Source organism: Sinocyclocheilus anshuiensis, unplaced genomic scaffold, assembly GCF_001515605.1.
Source record: "Sinocyclocheilus anshuiensis isolate Anshui unplaced genomic scaffold, SAMN03320099.WGS_v1.1 scaffold1090, whole genome shotgun sequence".
Taxonomy (NCBI): domain Eukaryota; kingdom Metazoa; phylum Chordata; class Actinopteri; order Cypriniformes; family Cyprinidae; genus Sinocyclocheilus; species Sinocyclocheilus anshuiensis.
Genome location: NW_015537993.1, coordinates 271,260 through 286,926, shown reverse-complemented (window position 1 = coordinate 286,926; position 15,667 = coordinate 271,260). Strand labels below are relative to the sequence as shown.

General features: G+C 36.2%; 1 protein-coding gene across 3 annotated transcripts in view; it reads right to left on the bottom strand.

Annotated features, from left to right (window-relative positions):
* The window catches only part of LOC107675194 (abl interactor 1), a 69,248-nt gene that overhangs the window by 25,349 nt on the left and 28,232 nt on the right, over positions 1-15,667 (bottom strand). For 2 of the 3 annotated variants that reach the window (XM_016469460.1, XM_016469476.1), the window contains exons 3-4: positions 5,110-5,286; positions 411-425 (exon numbers count right to left, since the gene is read on the bottom strand). In XM_016469460.1, the coding sequence (XP_016324946.1) occupies positions 411-425; positions 5,110-5,286 (192 nt within the window). The remainder of the gene's footprint in view (positions 1-410; positions 426-5,109; positions 5,287-15,667) is intronic. The other variant, XM_016469469.1, reaches the window with a different exon arrangement.

The window sequence follows — 15,667 nt, the reverse complement described above, 5'->3', positions numbered from 1 at the left end:
AATGGCTGCAATATAACAAAGAGTGAAAAATTGAAGGGGGTCTGAATACTTTCCGTACCCACTGTATACAAAAACCAGACATTAACCCTAAAAATAAAGTGCAAACAAAACAACAGAACTGATGACTAAAGCTAAATTTGTCTGGCAAGCCAAAATTCAATTACATAGGCAACTGGGTGTGTTCAGTTGCCTATGTTCTTGATTTAGTGTTAAAATGTGTAATCTTTCAATAATACAGCTATTACAGATCACTTTGCAATGGGATTGATCTACAACTACTGCACATGATGAGGTTATGAGGGAGGGATGAATGCAGGAATATGAATATGTATCAGGGTCACAAGGGAAGACTGAATCAGTTGATCAGTAATAGACTAAAGCAGGAGGGGTCATGGGACAAGTACACTTACCTTGGCTTTAAGCCACTAGCGTGGGCAGAGGAAAAAAGAGAAAGTGATTTATAGAACAAGAGAGAAAGACAAAAAGAGGGAGAGAAAGAGAGAGAGGCATGTCAAAAACCGGCATGTCTCAGTTCAGAGCTCTTGAAGCAGGACAAAAGCACTTCAAATCTCTAAACCTACATTTCACTTCACTAGAGCTGAGGGTGCTGACGTTAAAATGCTTTTCCTGACAATATGGCTGTTTTCACACTTGCTTTGACTGAGTGTTCTGAAGCAGACATTCATTTCACCTCTCTGTCCCACAGGTCTCTTTTCAGACTGTGCTATTTGGGCCTGACCTGCAGTTCGTTTGTGTATTCAGTGTGATTATTAGGAAACTAAAATTAGTTTTGAAATATTTGTCCCATTGGATTTACCACAGAAACTTTTAGTGCACACAAAAGCATTTGCCTTTGTCTGCTGCATAAAGGATACATGGCAAGAAAAATACAATCTACTCTATGAAGACAACTTAGTCCACAAACTGCAGAGACAAAGGTCTCTTATCATAACAATGGCTGCGTGTGCAGTGGCTGTTCTGCACCACATGCAAAGTGTGGCATTATTAATGCACTGATCCGTATGAGTAATGAGGGCAAAAGTAACCGGGACAATGCTCATAACTTAAGTAGGCAGAAAACAGAAACTATACAGTGTAAACCAGAGAGTTAACAATTGAGTATTTCAGCTATAAAGCACTTGAGGGCAGGCTATACTGTGACTATAAAAGCAAATACAGATAACCAAGTAATAAACAAACACAAACAAAGAAACTTAATAAAGACAGACTGATAAATTGATAGATAGATTGTTACTTAGTTAATAATATATTAGGGTTGGGTACCGAAACCCGGTGCCAATATGCCCTATGTAACCGGTATGTACTAGAACGAATCAGAACGCAGATTTCGGTGCCACTTAAATGTCTGAGCGATCGATTGAAATATTTGTCCTGGTTCTCTGAAATGGACGTAAGAAGCATGAGCGTCGCTAGGCCATTTTTAGTGGGGCTATAGCGATTAGCTCCATAAACTGTACACAAATTCGTGATCGATAGATTGTTATAATATCTGTATCTGTGCAGTTCTTTGTCATAAATACAGTTTACAAAATGTCACGAGGGAGCAATCGGTTTCCCATCTACTGTAAAGTTTTCCCTGCGTTCACCCCTCCTGATATGATCCTAATATTCTTTCCTGAACAGGGAAATTATGTAAAATAAATTAGTTAAAAAACCTTTTGAAAACAGCATCTGAGAACTCCTCTGCATTCCTGCGGCAGCTGACTAGATTAAGTGTCAACTGACATTGAAAATAAATCTAATCTTTTGCAAACACAGTAAATTTGGCTGAAGATGCTGTAATTCCCTGTCAGGTGACTCAAGGTTATGGCTTCTCTTACTGAACGACAGCAACAGTGAAAAGGTGTAATAAAACACAGCCAGGATATTCCATGACAAAAGTACGCACTGTACACTCTCAGAAAAAAAAGGTACAAAATCAGCCTCAAAAATAATACATTTACAAAACAAAATTCATAAATGCACAGCACAATTTACATTTACAAAATCTTATTCGTAAATTCAAACACGATTCATAAATACACAAGTAAAAGCATAAATATTTCCCCAAATGCTCACACAAATGCACCTTACCTAAATAAATTTAAAATGTTTACACAAATATGTATATATCAAGTTCTTGAATTAATTTCCATCACACATTTATGAATTATGTTACATGTATTTATGGATCAACAACAGAACACATTACATAATTGTTGTTATTGATTGAAATATCTGGACATTTAACACTTATTTAATAACATTACAGATTATTCAGAATAAACAGGGTATGTGCAACTTTGGTGTATAAGACAGCAGGCTAACCGGGAAGCTGTATTTTGTGCAAACGATATAAATCATAATGTGATTTTGTAGAAATTGTAATCAGGTGCAAAAAAAAAAAAAAGAGTACCCATTAAAATGTCTTTACATCAAGGACACGATCATGGAACAATGCACAGTACAAGCGCAACGTTAAGCTTCTTGAGTCTGTTCAGTAAATGAAAATGTGTTCAGCGTTTTGATTGGTGGATTAAAAGCTCCCCACAATTTGCTGAACGGAACATCCTCCAAAAATAAAGATATGTATGAATATTAACCTGTCAGGAAGGTCTCAAAAATACCGCACACAAATTCAAAGCAGTCCACGCACGTGTGACGATTTGCAAATGCAGATTCAACGATCCATAAATACATGTAACATCATTCATAAATGTGTGATGGAAATTAATTCAAGAACTTGATATATACATATTTGTATACACATTTTAAATTTATTTAGGTAAGATGCATCTGTGTGAGCATTTGGGGAAATATTTATGCTTTTACTTGTGTATTTATGAATTGTGTTTTGAATTTACGAATCGGATTTTGTAAATGTAAATTGTGCTGTGCATTTATGAATTTTGTTCTGTAAATGTATTATTATTGAGGCTGATCTGGCTCCATAGTACAGTACCTTTTCACTAACTAACTAAATAATTTTCTTATTTTGTGTTCTGCAGAAGAAATGCATAAAAGTCTGGAACAAGAATACATGTTATATTTAAGAATAAATATATAAAAGTTAAGAATAAATTAATAAATGTTAAATTGTGTAAATGACCCCTTTAAGCAACAAATATCCAGTGAAATAGTATAAGTGTTGAATAGTCTTAAATGTATTTATTTTTTATTTATACATTTTGGAGTCAGATTTTTTTTAAAGATATTAATTTTATTGAGCAGATGCATTAAATTGATCAAAATGACAGTAAAGTAATTTATGATGATACAAAATATTTCTTTATAAATAACTTTGTTCATGAATTAATCTAGAAAAATACAAATTCTATCACAATTTCCACACAAATATTAAGCAGCAAATCAGCATATTAGATGCTGACGACTGGAGTAATGGTTGCTGAAAATTCAGCTTTGTCATCACAGGAATAAATAGCATTTTAAAATATATTCCAATAGAAAAGAGTTATTTAAAATTATTTTTACTATATTTTTGATCAAATAAATGCAGCTATGGTGAGCATAAGAGGCAGTAATGTTAGCTGTAATGTATGAATGAATGTAAACAACACGTACATTAATATTGATTATGCGTGAGGCTCATCTTATAAATGCACGTAATAGACTGGCTGTTGGGTCACAAGCGTAATTTCAGCCGTAATCCCTCATGAACGCCCATGACACTCACAATCCTGCCAGATTAACCACAGAGGGAGGGTGATGCTGTCACTAGGTCAAGTGTTTTTACATTTCAGCACATCCGATGCATGCTGTCAACACGCTGTAAGGGCTGGAATGTGAACTGCATTACTGGATTGTTATTATTATTTTTTTAAATGGAGGTTGTTTAAAACTCCAGTCTTATTTCACTGCCTCCCTCTATAAACTAGAGCAGAGAGGGGCATAATCTTGTGCCATTCAGTTTATTACTATTAACCTTCATACTCTATTTTAAAGACAAAACTGATCACACAGAGCTAACAGATGACTTAATGAATCCACAACACACTCACAAAATCAGGCTTGTGTTGTGTGTAAGCTATTGTGCAACAATTACACGATTGTAAAAACAAAAATACAGTGCATGATCAAACATTTAGGTGAGATAAATATCTATTTTAGAAAAATGTCTAAAAAAATGCCCCCCCCCCCCCCCCCCCCAAAAGAAAAAAAAAACTATGCTAAATTGACACAAATTCATATGTTATTTGGTAAAAGCTTTGCAAATTAGGTCGATTATTAGCCCTCATCCTGGAAAACCATTAATAAAATTACACAAGGTGAAAGAAAAAAATTCTTCACTTGCAACCAGGAAAGATATGGCTAAATTAACATTTTTTTTACATAATATAGTACATTAATATTCAGATTTTTAAGTCCTGACACAAAACTAGCCCTAGCGCACTGCCTTAAAGTCGTGATTAAACAGAAGTAGTGACAAATCTTTTCTTCCATATTATGTGAAACATCTGAGCGAAAATATTGAGAAAGAAAAAAATGTAAAGCAGATACTTAATTCTGAACATCGGTTGCTGATTGGATGGAGACAGATCTAAACATGAGTTTGCAGTCAATTATAATAAAGGGGCGGGGTTTAAGCACCCTATGATTAAAGAAGTGTCACAGAAAAGAAGTCTGATATTTTACCAAAATATTTTTGACCGCAAGACTGACAATGACGTTTTGACTAATTTTACAATGAGAATCATTCACAGTGAGATCAATAACATGCATTTAGAATAATTTTTCCATTTTATGCCCTCTCTGTCATTTGGACTACTTTTAAGTAGTTTTGGAGCCATGTAGTCCCTCTGTTCACTTTTGCCGTATAGAAAAGAATTACTCACCCAACAGAAATAGGTATTATTTCGATAAACAATAAGCAATCAACACCAGTTACACCACAGTCTGACATATTGAACGGACTGTACACTCACAGGCTTGTTCACATTAAAATCAAACTAAATATGGCATATACTCTGACTCAGATATATGGTCACACTTGAAAATACAGAGAAACAAGCCATCCTTTCCAGGGTTCACAGTCCTGTTTGAAGGTTTGGAAGCAGTGAATATAGTTTGAAAAGATGGCCACTTATTTACCTTCACTCCATGCCCCACATCATCCAGTACTGTGTAGTTGATGGGCTTCCTGATGTACCTCACCGGCCGCTCAATGTTGGCCGGAGCGATGATCTTATGAGTCCTTGATGTGTTCTTATTCGTTGTCAGGATGCCAATCTCTCGTCGGGCGACCTTCTCCTTATGGATGTCTACCGTCTAATGAAGATGCAAGAAAAGACAAAAACAAGATTGAAAGGTTGGGCTGAGTAAGATTTGTTTTTTTTTGTTTTTTTTAAAAGAACACTTTTATTTAAAAAGAACACACTAAATGTATTAGTGCCATTAAAGTCAGTCACATTTAATATTCCACAAAAGATTTCTACTTCATATAAATGCTTCCTAAAAGAATCCTGAAAAAAATATCACGGTTTACACAAAAAGATTAAGCGACACAACTGTTTTTAATAAGACCGTAAACATTCTGTTACTGTGAAATTAGTGTGGTGATGTTGAGAGCGGCGTGCAGTTTTAATGCCGGACACTGAAGGGGTTTTTCGACAACTCTGTGTGTTTTAAAGGAGCTTGTGAAGTAGTTAAACACTTGACCCTTAAAGAGACAGCATTAAAAGAGAAAAATACCCCTAATGGTGCATAAAACAGCAGGAAGCCATTATTTCTCAGACAAATAGGGAACAAAAATCATATGCTGCATCTCAATTTGCCTACTTTTACTACACATTAAAGGTACACCACAGTAATAGGAAGTCCTACAGTGTGATAAAATCATTTAGGCTCAATACAAACTGCTGTGAAAGTTTCAGCCTCTGCAACCATTTCTTGCCACATTTCTACTGAAAAACGTTGTAATATCAGCCCAAAAAGAATACATAAAAAATCTGCCAGAAATATGTATCATACAGGTTTTCTATTCTCAATGTACAACTTATATTTAAAGGGGTCATATGATGCGATTTCAATTTTTCCTTTCTCTTTGGAGTGTTACAAGCTCTTGGTGCATAAAGAAGATCTGTAAAGTTGCAAAGACTAAAGTCTCAAATCCAAAGAGATATTCTTTATAAAAGTTAAGAGTCAACCACGCCTATCTAAAACGGCTCGTTCTAACACGCCCCCACATGTCTACGTCACGATGTGGGAAGATTTGCATAACGCCGCCCAAATGTTCACGCAAAGAAGAAGGCGTAACTTTTATTCGACGCGTTCGACGCGTTTCAGAAAGGCGGGGCATAGAGGAGAAACAATAATGTACAGTATGTGGAAATTTTTTTTCCAAAAGTTTTTTGAACCTTAAACCGCATAGACACATTTCATTACACCAAATACACCAAATAATGTTCTTTTTAGCAACATCGTATGACATAAATAGGTTTTCAAACTTTTTTTTTTTGTTTTTTTTAAATCAAGGACCCATTTCATAACCCCAAAACCAACAAATAACAAGAAAGTTTCTGATGCATCACTAAAAGTCTGAACAGAATTTGTGGCTTTCATAAATGTATATTTATTGTCAATTGTTTTTTTTACATAGTTGCTGATTTGGTTCTAATCACTTGCTGTGGTTTTCAGTATTTTTAGGGCTTTATGTAAACTGTTTATTTTTTTTCCCTAAATTCTGTCTCTTCCATAAAAAATTTTTGGATTCAATTTTAATTTAAAAATTATGGTAATCAAACAAATTCATACAACTACAACAATTTATCTTAAAATGTAACCAAATAAAAAAGCTAATTCCTTTTAAAGAAAATACTGCATTTAAATAAATAAATAAATAAATAAATAAATTAGTAGTAGTAGTATTTTAAGAAATACATACTATAAAAAAGAAGAAAAAAAAAGAATATATTTTTGTCAATATCTTCAAAACTGAAGTCTTTTTTTGTTTTGTAGTGAAGACCTTTGAGTTTCTATGTGTATTTGACAATCACAGACACTAGACCATATCATGTGACTGACTTTTGAGTGAATTTGACCTTACTTTAGATTTGTTTTATCCAAGTTTCACAACATTCCGTGTTACACAGTAAATTAAATTTTTCTGACTACAGATTTTGTGATTATGTATGTGTTTTCCACACTGCGGATGTCATAGGTCTCTATATTTTTGTTCACAATTCAGGAATTTTCCATGGACCCTCTGACAAAACCTCAGTGTGAGAAATTCTGTCCTAAATAATCTACTCTACAAAACACACCTGTCATCTTTATCATAAAACACACACAGGAAAATGATCATGTATAGCTCTCAGAAGAATATGAGAAAATTCACTCATAATGTAATTATGCCATTGCATTTTAAGGTTGATGAATGGCTTAAAAATCAGCTTTTCAATTCATTCTGACTATCTACAGTCTATCCAAAGGCCAAAATCACAGGCACAAAAGGCTGACACAGTGAACTCTGGGTATATATATGAACAGCTCTGCATAACTTGCACTCAGTAGTACTAAGGTTTCAGCTTCTCATAAAGGCTCAGTTTTACCGATTCCTCAATTAGGCTTCATGGACAACAAGTTTACCAATAACAGCATACAACACCAATTAAAATGTTTACTGCCGTTCGCCCGATCTTAAGTCTCTCTTTCCATGCAGTGCTGTCAGAGGGAACAGTACTCTCTCTGGCACACGAGAGACTGAGAACAGATGCGGCAGATGAAAGGCCAGCAGTGTCTGTAGCGCAGACACACAGAGGATCCCATTCATTTCTCAAAGACGAGGAGTCAGAGCAGCTCCAGCTCCTATTCAACATCAGGAAGAAGGAGGTTTGTGCACTGAGCATATACTGAAAATGTTTGATATAAAATGTAAAATACAAAATACAAAAATATCCAGTTCAATTTAAGAATTAACTGTAAAAAATGTTGTGACATTGTGTCAGGTATTATGGGAAAACTTACAACTTATAACCATCAAATAAAGGGATAGCTCACCTATTTATTTATTTATTTATTTATTTTTTATTATTTTTTTTCAGACGTAAATGTGAATGGACGAAAAATTGATGTAGACTTTAGAAAAGCGCTATTAGTAAAAAAGCAGCAGCTCTTTTTGGAGTGAGCTGAGCTCTACAATCAGCAGTGCAGCTGGTGTTGGGGAAGTGGGAAGGCAGCGCAAACTGACTTCATCTCCTTCCTGTAAGCTGAAAAATAGATGTGCTGAAATGAGTCGCTACATATTGCACAATGTGTGGTGGCCCAACTTTATCAAATGCCCTCCAAAAAAAACAAAAAAAAAACAATTACGTGTGCCATTGTTTTAGATGCAAGTATTGAGAGCTTTCTCCTGATTGACAAGGGTTAGGGTTGAGCAAAATGCCTCGCCTGGTTTCAAACTGGGAGTATTTCGACATCATATGTTGAAGGCCAACCCTGCTGCCAAAACAGATCACATGTACACTCCATCTCATTCACAGTTATTTCATTCGAAACCCGTTAGACCTTCGTTCATCTTCGGAACACAAATTAAGATATTTTTGATGAAATACGAGAGCTTTCTGACCTCGCATAGACGGCAATGCAACTGCCGAAATGTTATGAAGCTACGATAATACTTTTTGTTGTTATTTTTATTTTCTTTGCGCACAAAAAGTATTTTCATAGCTTCATGACATTACGGTTGAACCACTGATGTCACATGGACTATTTTAACGATGTTCTTACTACCTTTCTGGGCTTTGAATGTGGTAGTTCTGTTGCTGTCTATGCAGGATCAGAAACCTCTCCAATTGAATTAAAAAATATCTTAATTTGTGTGCCGAAAATGAACGAAGGTCTTACGGGTTTGGAATTATTATTATTTTTTTAATATTTGTTTTAATTAATGACAGATTTTTATTTTTGGGTAAACTATCCCTTTAAAATGTAATTGAAGTTATATAACATGTGTGTGTGTGTGTATATATATATATATATATATATATATTTATGTGTGTGTGTTTGAATGATTAAATATTTTTACCTTAAAAGTGCAATAATACAATAAAAACTACAATAATAATAATAATGCAAAAATGTAATGAAAAACACCCCAATGTACATTACTGATTAAAAAAAAAGAACTCTATTTAAATAAAATATAATAATCTGTGATGTATCATTTAGGGACTTCTGGGAATGTCCTTTTACTGTTTTTCCACCACAAATTACACAATCATTCATATTTTTCACTCCTCAAAACCCAAAATGTTATAACATTTTACAATAAAATTACATCTAAAAATTACAAATTACATATAAATGTGACCATTTACAATTTATGGTTAGATAACTTACACTTAACCAAAAACAGGTTTTTGCTGTAGCATTTACAGTCTATTTTTTTTTTAAAGTGTACACCTTTATTGCATTAATGGTGAACCCTGTTAGGCTAAGACTAAAGCAGGGTAAGCCTGCAGGACTCATGCATCCACTTGAGAATTTTGTGTGCATGGACTAGAGTATATACTCTGTGTGTGTGTGTGTGTGTATGCATGCATGCATGCATGTATGTATGTATGTATGTATGTATGTATGTATGTATCTAACTAATTACAAATCACAGTAGGTCATCTGAGTTTGGCAAGACTGTATCTGTTCTATAATCTTTTGAAGCCAGACTTTAGAGAGTTGGCATGAAGTCTGGTCCACATTGCAGCTTATTCAGGCCAATAACCACTGACACTGATTAATATGCAAAATGACCAACCGAAGGTGGTGGTGATTTGAACGCGATCGATTTTGAAAGCGAAAGTGAAATCGTAAAAACAGCGCACATAAGAAAGCGATTGCATGCTTTCGCGAGCATCTGCAATGGCACGCGATCACAGACTGCACGCTTCCCACCCGAATCTGGTGTAACCTGTGTAAACTAGTAGGTGTGTTCGACTTGACGCGGACTGACTGTGCAGACCGATCGGTGTATTACAGTACCACGAGCTATAGAGAGCAGACTGCTCCGTACGCTTTCGAATCGCTCTCGCGGATGTCAGACACATATTGATCTGCGCCGCACCGCTTCTAGTCGAGCACACCTAGTGCTGCAGGCTTATTGGCCCACGGACGTTGATGAGATTAACCCCTTAAATATCGAAATTTGGTACCGAACGACAAGATGTTTTTCAATACTCGATGGTATCGAGGCAATTCGGTCGGTGCCTAAAAAGTATCGAACTCGATACCCATCCCTAGTGATATCACAAATCCAAACGAGTCATTCGTTGTAGTTTTTGAAAAGTGATTTCTGTTAAATAAAGTATCTCCTTTTGAATTGGACTTTAAGATTTGTAACTTTGCAGGTGTTTTTTATCCTCAAATAGCAACATTACAGACTAACTAGAGTTGAAAAAGTGAAAAAGCATAATAGGACCCCTTTAAACATCACTGTAAAAGTGGGAAATGGTTCTCATCAAACTTGCTTCTCTCTGTATGCCTGAGTTCAAAAGGGTGTGATTTGTGTGACCTAAACAATCTCCACTAAGTTTGTCCCTATAACATTGTTTTTAGCAGTCAATACTAATATCCATATTTACATGATTTTGATATCTTGTATTGAAAATCACGGGGAAACCTGTTATTAAAAATGCTACAGAACTTTTTTTTTCCACAAAAAAGGTTAATATTGATATAAATAAACACATTAAACAACGGAAGATAGTCCAAGTATTTGTCAAATAAATAGTAGTAAATAAATTCAACTTTTAAACTTTATTTTCCAATCAACAGGACAAAGATAATGTAAATCAAATAAAAGACAAAACAATTTGGCAAGTAACTGCATACTTTTTAGATATAGATTTAGGTATTTTTAGGTTTAGTTATTGTAAATTTAATTATGCCATAGTTTGATTGAGAAGCAAATCTGTAATTAAAATAAGCAGCTTCTCCAAAAATAATCATTAAACGGAACAATAATTACTTTCAATTATTTATTTGTATGAAAAGTAGTGTGTTGGTTACTTTGCATTAAAAAAAAGTGTTTTTTTCAACACCATTTGAGTGAGAGTGTTGTCTCTCTCACAGACACAAGCATGCTCAGAGAGAAAAAAAAGACAGAAGTCGCATACATGTAAAGATAGTTGAAATAGAAACGGTTGCGCTAGGTTTAAATGGTTTTCAGTAAATGACAGAACATATTTAAAGCACCTCTGAATAAGAGTGTGTTGACATTAATAACTGAGCATTCAGACCAAGAAGAACATTTGACCAGACATACACACAGCCATGCTATTACTGCATGTACTATTCACAGAACACACAAGCATATATGCATATGAGCATTCAAACAGACAGCAATTGTGTACCGGACGTAGTCGGTATTAGGTTCTACAGAAGAGAAAATTACATATATTCTTTTTGTTTGACAGAAAACTAGGCACTAATTTCTTAGAAATGTACAAAACTTTTATACTACTTTCAAGTAAAAAAAAATAATAATAAAACGGTCACGTGGTACAAACACAAATACATTAAAAAAGTAATGTGGTGTAAAAAACAAGACAAAATTAATAAATTTTTTGTTAAACATCTTAATCATCATTCTCAATCATTTGTGAAATCAAACAATTGGAAATATAATTAAGTAGTTATTATGTTTGTTACTCTCACATACACGAAGAACAGGACAGTAAAATAAAATGCTATCTGTTCAATATTTTTCAATGTGAAGTGTATTTGAAATGTACAAATACAGCTTATAAATGTGAAAGTGAATTTTCCAGTTGCACTGTGGAGAATACGCAGACAAGACGAGAGATGCATTGATAGAGGTCAGACAGACAGTTTCGCTTCAGCATTTGACAGGAAAAAAAAAAAGGCGTTTCAGCAGTTTAACGAAGCGACCCCAGGGGTGGCATGGCTTCCGGAAAAGCCAGCTATGCACAAACAGACAGATGCGTTGCGCATATCTTTAGGCGAGGGCTGAGTAACAGTGGCCTGTAGCACACACCCTGAGCAACACACACACACACATATACACAAACACAACCACTTTGTGTGGTTATGTCAGTAAGACTTCCATGCCAGTGTTTAATAATAGCACAAAACCACACGATTATTTCTGAAATGAGAAACGGACCACACCCTGATGTTTGGGTTGCTTGCCAAGTTTTTTTTTTTTATTATTCTTTACTGTCACAATTTGAGACCCACAGCAGGCTAAATCATTTGTGAACCATCATTTGTAGCACATAACCAATACAACACAGGAGAAAACAAACCACGCATGCAACAGAACATGTGGCATGGCTCTTTGTCGCATATGCAGCACTGAACAGAAACACTTGGTGATTAAAAGCAAGGACGCAGTTCGGTTAGTTTGGATTGCTGCTCACTAACAACATTCACAGCTGAAGGGTGAGGACAGGCGCTCCTTTCACAGATTTATGGCTGTGTTATGCTCCATCTGGCTTTGGCTTCTCTCAGACAGGGTGACCGCGAGCATCTGAGGGCTGCTATCTCTGCAGCAAGCCAGATGAATGCTTGCTGTAAGTAATATGAATGAGAAGCCAGCCTTTTCAAAACTGAGCCTTTACTTTGCAGAAAATGATTGAAAAAGTCTAAGAGTATATAAAAGTAGATGGTTGCATATTACAAAAGTAAAAAGTTCAAATCAACCTCATGTGACAAAGTTAAAGAAACATCTACATGCTGTACATACAAGTGAAGCCTTTAGCCATACAACATAAGTGCAAAATGAACTACAACTTAGTGGAAAACCAAACAGATCAGGTCTCCTGAACATGGACTCCATGTGGACTCTCTGAATCTAAAGGATTTGAGCTTTCCAACATTGAACAGCTAAGACTAGTGTAATCCGCTGAGACAAATATAATCTCTCGTCGCTCCTGTGTGAAAATAATTCAAGTGCACAAGGTTAACATGTCCAGATTAGACACAATAAAGTAAATAACATGAGTGAGGTTGAGGAATCGACGGAGGACAAAAGAGACTGACAGACAGAAGTAGCTACATACCAAAAGTCTTAGCAGAACCATTGAGAGTCAAATCACTCACAACAGTACTATTGTTATTTAGCTAATTAGCGGCCACTAATCAATGGCCTTTAACATATCCAGTAGGCCTGTCAGAGGGATTTCAGTTTTGGCATTGAAATTTGTGGTAGCTCCTGTTGCTTTGTAATAAATAAGTGATTCGTCATGCAAAATAAGACAAGGAACATGCATTAAGAAAGTTGTTTTTGGGGTCATTTTGACTTCAAGTGTCCTGAGAGGAATAAGGTGCCTGCCCTTCATCAAATCAGGTAGGGGGATTTCAGTTTTGGCATTGAAATTTGTATGGGAAATAATCAGATTTCACTGTTATTAGTATTGACTACTGAAAGTGAAAGTGTTAATATCGGGACAATATCAAAATAGTTTAATGAAAACCTTGTGTCAAGCTTCGTAGTGGTTCTTTTCAGTCGACTGACATTATTGAGAGAGATACAGACAGAGAGAGAGAGAGAGTCTTCAACTAAAAACTATGCTCAATACTCTCAATATCTCTGGAAATTTGTGTGGAAATTGCATGGGAGGTTTTCATTCCAGAATCAAATCACTGTAGTCAACATCAGTTTATGGGGACGGTCTAAACAGCACCCCAATGCAATCCAATGAACAAAAAAAATCACACGATTGATGGAACCACTGGCCCCTACATAACCTTTTATTCCAAAACGACACATTTTGGCCATACTTGATTGTCAAGAAACACAGGGGAGGCAGGTCTTCCATACAATCCGATATCTAGAGCTCCATTTCCTGTTTGTATGAAACTCATCTGCCAAGAGCACACAAAATGAGAGTCAGTCAGGAGAGATGGAGACAGACAGAAAGAATTGCAGTTAATCTTGCTAACTCAATGTGCGAGGCTAAGTATTTACATTTCACATGCAACAGCCAAGTGTCCAGAACCTCCTTGGACGGCATGATTTATGCAGTCCCATAAACTATAAACCTGCACTGAACAGAGTGCAAATGAACAGAGATGCAGCACAAAACAGAGCTCTAAGCTCATTAGAGGATATTCCACAGCATAACAAGGAATAAACAAGTATTGTTACATTCTAGACAACTCAGAACTTGGAATTCTCCTACTAACATCCTACTTGAACATACTCAAAGATGGATATGCAAATTGCAATGTTGGAATAGATCAATCAAGCGCATTTTTGGTGAAAAGAGGGAGATGGTAGAAGTTTTGTAGTCCTCGATATTGGACTCGGGTCTTGAGAGCAAGACCATATTTTCACGGTCTTGGTGTTATCATGAACTTAGAAGCATTTGGACTCAGACTCGAGAGTACTACAATGCTGCAGATACGTTTTGTGGTCTGTACTGACTCATGTAGAGGTTTTCATGACACTGATTCAAAACCAGGCTTCATTCACCCCGAAGGAAAACATGTTAACACTGTCTGAATCATTCAGACCCTCTTCAGGTCTATGTCTTGACTTGGACTCATCCTAGTCTTGGAGGTTGGACTTGGACTCAAATGAGCTGGTCTGGAACACAGCATGACGGAAACTCTTTGAGGTTGAAAATGGTTGTGTAGATGATGAGCATGTTACTTCATTTCTGTTGAAACATTATGAAGACACAACTTTTTCCTTTGGAAAAATGTTACTGATGAATCATGCAAACAGTGAACATGTATTAAGACGGGTCAAAATTGGATGTCATGTCGACTTCAAGTGCCCTGAGAGGAACCTATCATTCTGAGTTAATGGGAGACCATAGATGCTGATGGGATATGCTTGGAACATTTCCAAGCACGCTGCTTCAGAAATCCATTTAGAGTTGCCTTTAATTAGTTACCTCTGTAGCTCCTCTGAGATGCAACAGATAGACATGGATTTACTCGCAGCTATGATGAGGGAAAACAGCAAAACGAGACTCCTTGTGTTCTGCCAAGTCTTCAGCTGGCCAGACAAAGCGCTGACTGTTCAGTCTCTTAGAAGCCTCTTCATGTGCTGGTCTAGGTAGCAGGTTCCAACGTGACATATCCATGATAACACAACTCGAAACATTCAGTGTGGAGCTTCGATAAAAACAGTGAACCCCAGGGCTGGCTTGCTGGCCCATTAGTCTGCTGCATTGATGTTCTAATTTAATTTGGCCACATGCTGGCAGTGCGGTCTGTCTAATAGGCAGCCAGAGGAAGAGGAAACAGTGAGAAATGCTGTAAAGACAGGAACATCAGCAAAGCTCTGGGTGTGCCTCTGCCGAGAGATTAGAGCCACTCTATAGCCATTAGTCACCTTCCAGTGGAATAGGGCAGTCATAACTAGGGTTGGGTACCGAAACCCGGTACCAATATGGCACCGGTACCTATGTAACCGGTATGTACTAGAACCGAATCTGAACGCAGATTTCGGTGCCTCATTTCGGTGCCATGCCTGAGGGATCGATTGAAATATTTGTCCTCTGGTTCTACGAAACGGACGTAAGAAGCATCATCACTGGCACCGCGCGTGAAAAATAATTTCCCGACTGAGAAAATGCACATGAACTCAAGTCGGAAAGCTCTAGTAATGCAAATCCAACACATATTTGTAGTAACGATAGTGTCCATGTTGTTTTCACATTCCGACTTAAAAGCACAACTC